Here is a 12025-nt window from a genome sequence, read left to right as displayed (position 1 = left end):
AAACAACGTTGTTACATGGATGGTATATAAAGATGCTATCTCGATACGGGGGTATCTCTCGTCACAAGGCACGCTGAATTATGGATTTGAAAAGTAATGTATATACTCATCTCTTGTATATTGGTCAATGAATGTCATCCTAGTACTTCAACGTATATTTTATCGAATAAGACATTAAATTTATTATTTAATATCTGTTTATTGAAAATGACAATCAGTGATTGATCAGAATTATTTTTGGTATTTTTATTTACAAGAATGACAAGGTTTATAAAGTCGTTGCAATGGGTTAAATTTTTTATTTGGAATGATGGTTGAAAACCAGGTAATATTTGTACTTGAAAGTGTTACATTTATGATATCTTAGAAATAGAAGTAATATTGCCATAGCTAAAAGATTTTAGACATTTAGGTTTATACATAAGTTTAGTTGTGTAAGGAGTATACAGTATTGCACAGGACATGATGGAAGTTTGAAAATTCCATTAGCAGTCAATATTTAAGTAGTAAGTTGATGTAATCTCTACAAAGTAAATCAAAATTTATAAGCACATACATCATGTACATTAGGAAAAAATTAAATAGTGTAATCGCAGTATTGATAGCAGTTGCTTTCGTTTAATCTCCTACTCGGTGTCTAACCCAAATGTACTCTGAATTTTTTTTGTTTCAAAACACATTCAACAGATATTTACAAATAATTTACATAGAACATATTGCATAAATGTAAGTTGAGATATATGAACTAGATATAAGTAAAAAAATGTGTTATCTCAAATATTTACTATAAATTTCATATTACGAACAGATGTGTAATTCTTACATTGCAATAGTGTCATCGTAGCAGTGTGAGGGCAGTCATCTGCACGTTTCTGCATGAATTACCCAACTTCAAGTCTTTATTGGGACTGTAAAAATCAATATAGAACGTCTACCCACAAAGTTGGACGGAAGACACTGGATACAGGTCACTTACAACAGCTACAGTTGAAAATTTATTTGGAGCGCCTACCATGTCCTGCTGTGCTACAACTGAAATAATGATGATGACTTAATAAAGCAGATGATTCTTCGCGGTTCATTATTTTGTTACTTTTCTAGAAGACTGTATTATTATTTTGAATGTATGTTAATCGTGTCTTTGTCCATGGCACTATATTTCAATATTTATAATTTAGAACTAAATTTGCACTGACTTCTATTGGGAAGTGTTTCAAATTATTTATTTAATTTTTAAACTTGCCTATACGAAAGTGTTGGTGGACTTTGCATAGAGGTATTCTTTAAGTGATACTATGGGAAATGTAAGAGGGAAGCCAAACTACTATAACTGTTTTTAGATCCATTTGCAGGTACACAGAGCTCCTAATGTTTGAATTATTTTACATATGTTGCTTTATACAATGGTGGTAAAATAAAAACAGCTGCATATAGAGATAGTTTTAAAAATCCTATAATTAGGGTCACAACTGGATTCGCAGGTGATAGGTTGGAAAGGTTCAACATTAAATATCAATGTCGGTCTTTATTTCTGCCCATGAAGCGCATTTCGAATTTTAAAAATGTTATTAAAAGCATCAGTGTTTAATCATTTTGTTCGCAGTATCGATGTACTGTACAGAATTTCGCATATTAATACCATGAGTACTGCATAGACATAAGATCATATGCAAGCCATTCCCGTCGCGTAACTTTTTCCAGGACAGACGTTCGAGTAAGTACGCGTACTTGTGGCTCGACGATCTTTTTCGCCTGTCTGTCACCTGTAAGTATGCGTAAATTATTACCGCCGCGCAATTTCGTCAGCGGTTCAACTGGTTTGGAATGTTGGTCGTAGCCCGTCTCGGCTCGCACGTTTGGCTACACAGCGAGATGCGATATTGTTTAGAAGCCGAAATGGCTTCACTATGACGCGATAGTAATACGTTTTTTTTGTTTATCGGGTATTCAGATCAGAGATTTTAATCAATCCCTTCCATATTTAATTTTTATTAGGATTTATTTCACTGTTTGATTCAACTTTGATTTGCCCCTCTTATTATTAAAACAGTTTTATGGTTGTTTTTATAATTAATAAATAATTCAAACTACGTCAAAAGAACTAAGCTTAAAATAGCTCTGGAAACTATTACATATTGAAGTTAATTATATGTAAAAATTATAAAATTCATATAAGTTGTGCATAATATGGTAGTAATGAATTGTTTCCTTAACAACAAGCACCCTCCAGGGCTTAACATCGTATGAGCTAGTTTGTACGTTTGTCGCCGACACCGAGCAAAGTTCGCGATCATTATAAACTTGAAAGTCTAGCACTGCAGTAAAATTGTGGAAAATAATTGTAACATATGTTTGACGTTTTAATTGATGAGTATTTGCTGTGAAGTCTTTGCATTCTTTTATGTGTCTTTACACCTATGTACACGTAAAACTTGATTCCATTGCTATCGTTGACGCAGTTTCCCTGATGTTGTGTCGATATTATGATAAGACCCACAGCGACTGCCTCGTGGGATTTGAAAAAAGAGTACAAATTGTGCAAAACAGAAAACTATTTTATGGCCTGTGATGGTTCACGTGGTCTCGTTTTAAAAGTTTTATAACTTTTAGACGGAATGTAGCATTTATATTGGAGTTGTAAGAACATACTTAACCTGTACATAACTTCACCTTGATATTGTTATCTTTATCTTGGTGAAATTGTGCTTTTGTTTCATACTTAGTCCTCCTGGCCTTTGCAGCACCGCGGGCTCGCCGACATACCAAAAAATGGCATTAGCGTGCAACCGCCGCTCTGGAGGTAGGGGTCATGAACGTGCCGACCCGTCTCGGCTTTAACTAGAAACATCTGCCATTGGCAGCGCGACCTGTGCTACCACCACCAGCCTAATTTATAAAGACCATAGCAATGAAAACACATTTATTACCGCAACATTGAACGTAAATGAAATCTTCATGAGATGGCACCTCTGAAGATATTCTCACACTTGTAGGTGTGTTAACAAACATTCACGGATCAAACCCGTGTGAACTTCGATGCAAGTTACGAATTGAATATTTTAAATAATTGTATGGACATCTGATTTGTTCGAAGTGATATTGTTCGTTGAATATATATTATACTAGACATTAAAATTACGAGAAATTTCATTGAGATTTGTGGTTGGTACTTGTTCCGAGGAAATGTTACATAGGATACTTGAGGATAAATGGGTAACAAAATAACTTCGTAAATCATTAGATGGAAAATTTCAATCAATATCAGTAGATCAACTGAAGTCGTGGATAAATATTCGTTTGAGTCGTGAGGAATCATTATGACATTGAAAATGAAATGGCCACGGACTGGATCTACGGACGTCGACACGGATCAAGATGGAGATAAAACATCCAATGCTGAAAAATATTCAAAATCTTTGTTTAAATTAGGAGCATATGAAAATGAAAAAAATGTTTGTGTAAAACAGGTTATCCTGATGGTCGGCATGCCCGGTGCGGGTAAAACTTACTGGGCGAAGCAACACACGTCTTCGAACCCGGAGAAGCGCTACAACATCCTTTCGACTGGCGCGCTCTTCGACAAGATGAAGGTACGTCGGCGGACCGCAAACGACGGGCACACACACCCGACACACACAATATTACACTTAGCTATGCCAAAAGTTGTTTTTACACAATTTCTAATATACCTTTATACCTAATGGAAAATAAAACATATAGGATTTCTGTTTTATTGGCATTTACTTGATTCTTTGAAATTTTACATCATTGATATATGTTTTCGAATATTTTTTTAGTTTATTAACAAATTTTATTACCAAAGTTTATTAAAGTTACAATTTTTTTTCTGATGCTGTAATTATTTGTTGGGCGTTAGCTATGTTTAAATGGTCAAAAATAAATAGAAATATTATTTTGTTGTAGTGTAGTTAGGGTAGATGTCGGTGATGTAATATTTCAAAGTTGTAATGACAAATGGAATTTGCCGTCGTTGGCACCGTATGTAACGTACTCACGCCTGACTTCACAGAAAGTATCTAACATGTTCAGTTTTCAGCACGAAAGGTTTGGCAACAACAAAATAGCACCGCTTTGCTCCGTCATATACAAAAACTAATGCTAGTCTGTATTTTCAACAGGATGCAAATAACAGCAACATTTATTGCAAAATATTTCTTAAAAAAAACATGCCATGACCTATAGCGGTCTCATCTTGCAGTGTTATATGATACCAGTGGATCGACGCCCGAAGAGGACGGCACAAGCCTGTCAACACGGAACATCCCTGGTATCCAAATATAACGTATTTCTCTTAGATGTAAGGTAGCCGTAAGCGGTAACGCGCCGAGTGTTTGCTTGCGTGACTGTGTGACTGTTGCCTCGATCTCAGGTGGACTGTAAGCCTTTCCGGACGAGCTACGAGGGCCGATGGGACGCCATGGTGACAAAGAGCGCCAAATGCGTGCTTAAATTGTTGGAAATCGCCAAGGGACGCAGGAGGAATTTTATCCTGGACCAGGTGAGGCTCAATCCAAACTTGTAATTCCTTTGCTCTATCTGGCAGCCACTGAACCAGGAACAATCGAGATCGGTAACTCGGAGTTTGGCCAAGTGTTTCGTTGTAACTAGTTTACCATTTAGTTTACGTAGGTTAACGTAGGACATGGTTTATCAAGTGTGTGAAGTGTGATAAATGCATAATGATGTTATTTCTAGATGCGGGCACGGTGAGTAGCTAGTTTAAGTGATGAAAGCTTTGCCAAACGAAAGTGAGGAACTAAAGCGTCTGGGATCTCTATTGAGCTTGTTCTAGGTGTCTCACTGCCATGTGCACCCGGACCTTACATATAATACGATTCGTTTTGCTCCACATTAACGACGACGACGCCCACCGTATGTATGTCGCTGTAACGTAAAAACAGACGAACGTATACCCGTCGGCTCAGAGGCGCAAGTTGAGGGAATTCGACGGTTACCGACGGGTCGCCGTAGTCGTTGTCACTGACGAGGAAACTTACAAGGAGCGACAGAAACGGAGAGAAGAGGCCGACGGCAAGGAAGTGCCCGACGGGGCTATCGTGGACATGAAAGGTTGGTAGCCAGCCGATACGAGGAAAACGACTTTACTCACCACAAACAGAAATATATCGAAATATATTTGTACTCTATGTTCTATTACCATATCACCCCACCCCGCCCCCGCTATACCAAACAGAGGGGCCGTCGTATCCATTGAACGGGATCATCGGCCGGTTTTATCTTCGTTGTTATAAAGTTATTTATAATTGCGAGTATAAAATCCATACGAGATGCCGTTCAATTGTACAGTACGGCAACGCCTGACCATTACCAATTATTAACAGTGTTTTGTATTATCTAGCAAACTTCAGTCTGCCGGAAAAGGGCGCTTGGCTAGACGACGTGTTGTACCCCGAGCTGAACGAGGAAGAGTCCAAGAAAATTGTTGACGCCTTCCACAAGGAAGCAAAGGCGGCCGGCGTCGTTAAAGAGAAAGAGAAGAGAGATCGCTCTGCTAGTAGAGATGGACCCCCCAGTAAGCGACCGAGAGAAGCCGACAAGAGACACGGCCGGGACGACCGGAGACAGAGGGACTTCGGTCGAGAACGAGGTAATTAGCTTTATCTTAATATGTTGTCTCATGTGTCTTATATTATAATTAACATATCAAACAGTTTTCAATACATTGAAAAAGAGCAACTGTTGAGTGTGGCTCTTTTCAGCGATCAGCAATGCGAGTCGGTGGTAGCTTGCCATTTATATTGTTAAAATAATTGATTCAAAAGACACGAAGTTCATACCACTTTTGATAAAGATATTTTGAAGTAGAATTGTGCTGATTTTTCAAGCAATTCATTCAATTTTAAAATAACATCTTTATAGACTTCTTTGTCTATTATCCAGCTCATTAAAAAGTACTTTTCTGCAATATGTACAAATTTGTTTATTAGACAAGTCAATATTTTAGTTTGAGCGAAAGCGATCGAAGCTTGTCTCTTGATCCACCTATACCTTTTTGAGAATTAATGACGTGTATTCATGATGTTGCCAGAGGACAGATGGGGTAGCGGCGGTGGTGGCGGCGGTGGCGGTGGCGGCGGCGGGCGAGGCGGCGGCGGCCGTGGGGGCGGGCGCTGGGGCCCGGCGGCACGCGGAGGACGCTGGGGCGGCGACGGGCGCGACCGCGGCGGCCAGCACGGTCAACACGGCGGCCAACACGGTCAGCACGGACAACACGGCGGTATGCAAGGCCGCTTCGACCGCCAATGGGGAGGCATGCAGCACAACAACAGGTCTGTCGTCCACTAACCGATAAACTGACGATTCTTTGCGCACAAAACATTTCTAAAACAAACTTCAATAATATTTTGGCTCGTTGATAGTCGTAGGTCGTTGGTAGTTTAGTAAAACACAATACAGATGTTTTATTATTCAATTTATCACAAAATCACATGTATTCAGGATCTTCGCAGAAGAACTAACGTTGCTGACGTTGTTGACACACTGACGGGTCAAATGGTTCTCAAATGGCGATGTAGGCGACGCGGGCGTGAGTAAGCTCGCCCCCCAATAGATAGGCCCACGTTAAGCTCGACATAGTTAACCTCGCAGATGGCGCTGGATCGTTGGTAGTTAAGGTCGCGCAAGGGCGGAGTCAAATATATATCAAATATCAATATATATAATTTGGAGTCATGTGTCAAAGTTAAAAATTTTTTTTTGAACTTTTTTTTTTAGTCCTTTCTCAATAAGAAAGAGCCCTCTACATCTCTTTAATTTTGTGTTGTTAATATTGGCTTTCAAACAGCTAGGCGACCCGATAGTATCTCTACGACATTTTATTTCTGTAGTCTAACACTAGCTTAGATCGGGATTTGTACACTTCACTCGATGGTAATGCCGATGAATTTATCTTTCAATGAAGTTAAGATTTTTTATAAGTGATCCTCGTACCTTTGGCTGTGTACCAAAAATTCCCAACAAAACATGCAAACTTTCACCTTTGATGGTGATGAAATTATCTGTTTTAAAACTTAATAGAACCAAGATTAACTTAAATATGTTATTTAAAACAAAATTAATCTTAATTCATTTTCTTGTCGTGCAGGAACGACTTTGGTGGCCGAAACGATCATCGCGATAACTTCCGCGGTGGCCGAGGCGGTCATGGAGGTCCTAACCACGGTCCTGGCAATCTTGGAGGTCCTGGAGGTCATGGCGGTCATGGTGGCCATGGAGGTCCATCCGGCCCAGGTGGACCGGGTGGTCCAGGAATGCGAGGCGACAGAGGACGCGGCCCGCCCCCCGGTATCAATGACGGATCGCGCTTCAACAGAGACAATAGACAGCCAAACAGAGGACCACCGCCAGACAAACGACAAGGACCTGGTGAGTTTATTGGAATGTTATATAAAGAAAAATGAACATTTTGAAATTGTCTTTTGGCATTCATTAGTGGGTAGGTGGGTGTCATGGTTATATAACAATGTGACAATCTCAAATTTTAATGAATTCAAATTTACTGAGTGAGTATTACACAAGGTCTGGTATAATAGATGTAAGAGCTTTAAAAGAGTAATGTAAAGCTAATTTAATGTCAATAAATGTAGGTTACACACCCTATCCAAAAATCAATTGTTTCATTATTCGGGTGGCTACATTTTTAAATTTATTACTGTTTACTGTGTTTTCCTGCAGAATTTTTTCTGCCAATAGTTATTGGTTTGTTGCGTTTCAATAGAAATATTAAATAAATATCATTAGAGTAATGATTTTATAGTGATTAAAAATAGGTGTAAAAGTTATAAAGATTTATACCTCACATACATGCTGTATATTTACCTTTTTAAAACATTAACATCAGTGTTCAGTCTGAGTGTAGGAAGATTTGACCAATCACCTGTTATACTATATTCACAGAAAAGAGTTAATGCTCGCCCAATCTCATTGGTTATATATGGTATTAATGAGGTAATAATATTTTTTCATGCATATCATTTGCATGTTGCTGCTAACACTTTCTCAAGTTCTAAGTTTTGTAGATTATACCTGTTTGAAGCCTTGATTATGGAGGTTGTAGAACCATGAAGGAATGGGGTAGACCATAAAATGGACGTCTGTCAGATCAGAGAATCGGATGTATAATGACTAATTTTTAAAATTTAATTATGTTGATATATGCATCGTATTTTTTGATAGTGTGACACAGATTTAGGGGGTGTATTTGACTGTCAGGTATAACACAGAAACATTAACTTTTGCATTGCTTATATAATAAACTTTTCTTTATCATTTACACATCTGCCATTACGTTACTTCTCTACCACTTTGGTTTGACTAGTAGAGAATATTTATATAAATCCACCATTACACAATTTGTAAGAAAAATAAATGAATATTATTGTTTTTAGGCGGCAATATGGGAGGAGGCGGTGGCAGTGGTGGCGGCGGCGGTGGCATGGGCTCGTGGCAGCGAGGAGCGCCCTCACAGGGTAACAACCGAGGCCCTCCACGCGGACCTCCAGGAGGAGGCCCTCCGGGCGGAGGCCCACCGGGCATGCAGCCGGCCGTACAAGGAGCGCTAGGTGGTCAAGGACCACCGCAGCCCGTGCCGCCCCGAAACGCGCAACAAGGGGGCAACAAGGTATACCAGCAAAATCATATTTTTCGAAACATGTTCTCTGAAATGATTAAAAACTAATAAAGTAGCATAAACATCATCATGTCAGTCTGCAAGGCATAAAACCACACCTGGGTTTCCCTGCAATAACCATTCTTCTACTGTTTGCATTCAGTGACTTCCTGCGATCTTCAATATGTCTTTAGTCCTCAACTAGCCCAACAATAGTATTGTAGAAAAGTAAATATAATCATAATTAGGAATATGATTGCAGATAAAAATAGGTAAAGCATTGGAGTATAGATAAGAAACTAACACTGTTTAAATTCGTATATAATTGATAACTAAAAAGAAGACACTGGGTCTTCATGTCAGTGGGAATAGATTGAATAAAAAATGCAGTATCATTCTATCATGGTGATGAGAGCAATAAATTTAATTAGGATGGCTGATGATATTTAGACAAGTGAGTTCATTGTATCCTTAATCTAGTTTCATATAATATAATTTATTGTTCACTCATATCCATACCGAGGCTGGGAATTTAAATGTTAAAGAAAACTGTAAGTAAATATTGTCATATGGTCATGAGATACTGTGTAGTAGCCAACACATAATTTGGCGCAAAAGTCAGTAGAGCACCTGTCTTTAAAGATAGACTGGGTTTGGTTCTACAGAGCATTCTTTTATTAAGAATGCTTCGACAGCTTGTTGTATGTGATAGAGAACGATAACACTTTACAAAATCACATCTAGCTAAATATGTCACTCTTGTTTGTGCAATGTGAGATCAAAAGATGTGGATACTTGTAATTTTATTTTTAAAGTTTTAATTATGTTTAGTAAATATCCATGATATTTACATCACCAAAAAGTCCCAAATTCATACTTATTAAATAAAAGTTTACTGGAATTTATTACCAAAATGTTGAAGTTATATGAAGATGGAATGATGAACAGTAATGGATGTAATAATCAGGAATAATAAAGGTTTTGAAATAAACAACCTAAACATTACTTTAAACTTTGAATGTTAGATAATTCATATGTATTCACTTAATAGGATGTTTCAAACCAGAATCAGAACCAAAATCAAAACCAGAACCAGAACTCGCAGAACTCGAATCCGGCCGGGTGGAACCAGTGGGCTACTGGATGGGGCGGCTGGGGTAACTGGAACCAAAACCAAGGTAAAAAAACATTTTTTATAAATAAATTTCCAGTCCCATGACTGAAGGTTTTGGCTAAACATACCCATCTCCAGCCTTTTTTCTCTTTGAAATGTTTTAAGAACCCGTGTATGGTATTGCATAGTTTACTGAAATTGCATAGTCCAGCAAGTAAGGGACTGTCCTTAAGCCCATTTACCCTCGACATTGCCACCGAGAAGTAGCTTCTCCAGATTTCCCGAGGACCTCTGTGCAATGTATCCAAAGTAATTGAGTATTATATGCAAGCAGACTGTAAATAGTTAGGTCCTCAACTCTTTGAGAATAGGCAAATCGGTGCAACGCGCTGGTTACAGGATTCATAACATTTGACTCCGACAACAAGTGTTATATGCGGCTATTCTTAGCTTGTGTAAGATTTAAATGTCCAGGTCATTTATAAATAAAATGTATACATCTAATTTTTTCATACATCTAATGATCTTTGTATTACAGCTGGATGGGGAAATTGGGGTAACTGGGGCTGGGGTAATCCTCAAGGCGCTGGCGGCAACCAAGCGGGATCCGGTACCCAGGCACCACCAGGAGGCGGTGGAAAGTCCAACGCGGGACAGAACCAAAATCAAAACCAAAACCAAAATCAGAACCAGCCGTGGTCCAACTACCAAACGGCACAACAGTGGTACCAGTGGCAACAGTGGCATCAGCAGCAACAGGGATGGCCAGGGGTATGTACAATATTCCCATTATGTATCTCCACCAATATACCCTATAGTATAGTGCTATAGTTTGTTTTAGAAATACTAATTTCTTCCTAACTATTTTTATACTTGTCACCTCAAGGAAATAACTTTAAAGTGAAATAATAAATAGCAGCAACTAGCTGTCCACTGTCCGCTTCGCAAATTTATTAAATACCCATACGCCCTTCCCTTTACCCCCCTTGTGGGTGAAAGTTCATAAATTCCGATCTTAGCCGACCTTCACTCTGTGAAACAATTATTTGTATCAAATTTTACGTTGAGGCCTCGTAGTAATGAGTTGGTATCTAAATGTAAAAATTTCATCTACAGAAAATGTGTAACTAAATATCGCATAAATATTATTATAGCAGTAAGCAGCGGTCACAGTACTTTATAAATAAGTACTTATAGAAATATGTGTTCTCCCCACCTAATCTAAGGATTACACCATCTGCAGCCTTGGTAAGCCAGAAGAACAACTGACAAACTGACTGTCATGTATATTTATGATAAATAATGAACTTTGCAACCGATGGCGGTTGATACCGAAGGGTAGCGTAGTTAGTCCACTAGGTGGACCGACGACATAGTTGAGGTCGCTAGAAGTTTCTGGACGCGGACAGCGTATACTGGTCATCGTGGTGATCTTTGACGGAGGCTAATGCCTTGCAACGGGGGGTATATTCGGCTGAAAAGGAGAAATAATGAATTTGTTGTGAATGTCATTTGTTAAAAGAACAAAATTAATAATGTTTATTAATCACTGTATACAAATACTAAAAGAAATCTACAAATATGATGTCAGCCACAATGCTTTAAAATTAAATCATTCAGTTAAATATTTGTAACGTGTTCTGTAGTTATTAAAAACTTGACTTTTTATTAACCAAAAATACTCTAACAAATAGAAAAAGTTTTGTTTGTAATACAAAAAGATTTTAAAAAATGTTGTTACAGTACCAGCAATCGCAAGGAAACCAGCAGTCTGGCAACATGGACCCGCAAGCTTGGGCGCAATATTATCAGGTGAGGAAGTTCGGTAGTTTTTTAAACTATTTTGTATTTGTTTGGTAATATGGAGAAAAAAAAACATTCTCAATAATTTAATTATAAATTCGAAATTGGTAACACTTGGTTTTGGAATAGACACTATGAATGGGCAACTGCAGTGTAGAACATCCACTCACAAGGTGGACGGGCGGTCCAACGGTGCACGTCCTATGGTTTAAAAAATGATGAACCTGGTTGTTCAAATCAATAGGGTCGTTGTACTGCTGCTAGCTAGGATGCTCCGATGGAATATTTGAAACTGTTTTTTTCCTGAGGATTCCTTTTTTCTAGCGATCTCCCATTGCGAGAGCTACGTACTAGTTTACCAAATTTGTGCAGGTATTCTGTTAAACTTTAATGTAAAACTCAATGTTTGACCAGCATGCATTGTGTTATCTCATAGCTCTTCTCTTAAAAATAATTAT

General features: G+C 38.4%; 1 protein-coding gene across 3 annotated transcripts in view; it reads left to right on the top strand.

Annotated features, from left to right (window-relative positions):
• Positions 1 to 12025, top strand: part of LOC137924982 (heterogeneous nuclear ribonucleoprotein U-like protein 1) — a 30038-nt gene that overhangs the window by 16720 nt on the left and 1293 nt on the right. For 2 of the 3 annotated variants that reach the window (XM_068768411.1, XM_068768409.1), the window contains 10 exons: positions 3468 to 3590; positions 4391 to 4519; positions 4923 to 5091; positions 5381 to 5629; positions 6071 to 6311; positions 7127 to 7407; positions 8430 to 8662; positions 9702 to 9828; positions 10303 to 10535; positions 11508 to 11576. In XM_068768411.1, the coding sequence (XP_068624512.1) occupies positions 3468 to 3590; positions 4391 to 4519; positions 4923 to 5091; positions 5381 to 5629; positions 6071 to 6311; positions 7127 to 7407; positions 8430 to 8662; positions 9702 to 9828; positions 10303 to 10535; positions 11508 to 11576 (1854 nt within the window). The remainder of the gene's footprint in view (positions 1 to 3467; positions 3591 to 4390; positions 4520 to 4922; positions 5092 to 5380; positions 5630 to 6070; positions 6312 to 7126; positions 7408 to 8429; positions 8663 to 9701; positions 9829 to 10302; positions 10536 to 11507; positions 11577 to 12025) is intronic. The other variant, XM_068768410.1, reaches the window with a different exon arrangement.

This window comes from Battus philenor, unplaced genomic scaffold, assembly GCF_028537555.1.
Source record: "Battus philenor isolate CCGP_79_NKW_IND1 unplaced genomic scaffold, ilBatPhil1.0.hap1 SCAF_25, whole genome shotgun sequence".
Taxonomy (NCBI): domain Eukaryota; kingdom Metazoa; phylum Arthropoda; class Insecta; order Lepidoptera; family Papilionidae; genus Battus; species Battus philenor.
The sequence above is the reverse complement of the archived record's forward strand: the minus strand, read 5'-3'. Positions and strand labels throughout refer to the sequence as shown.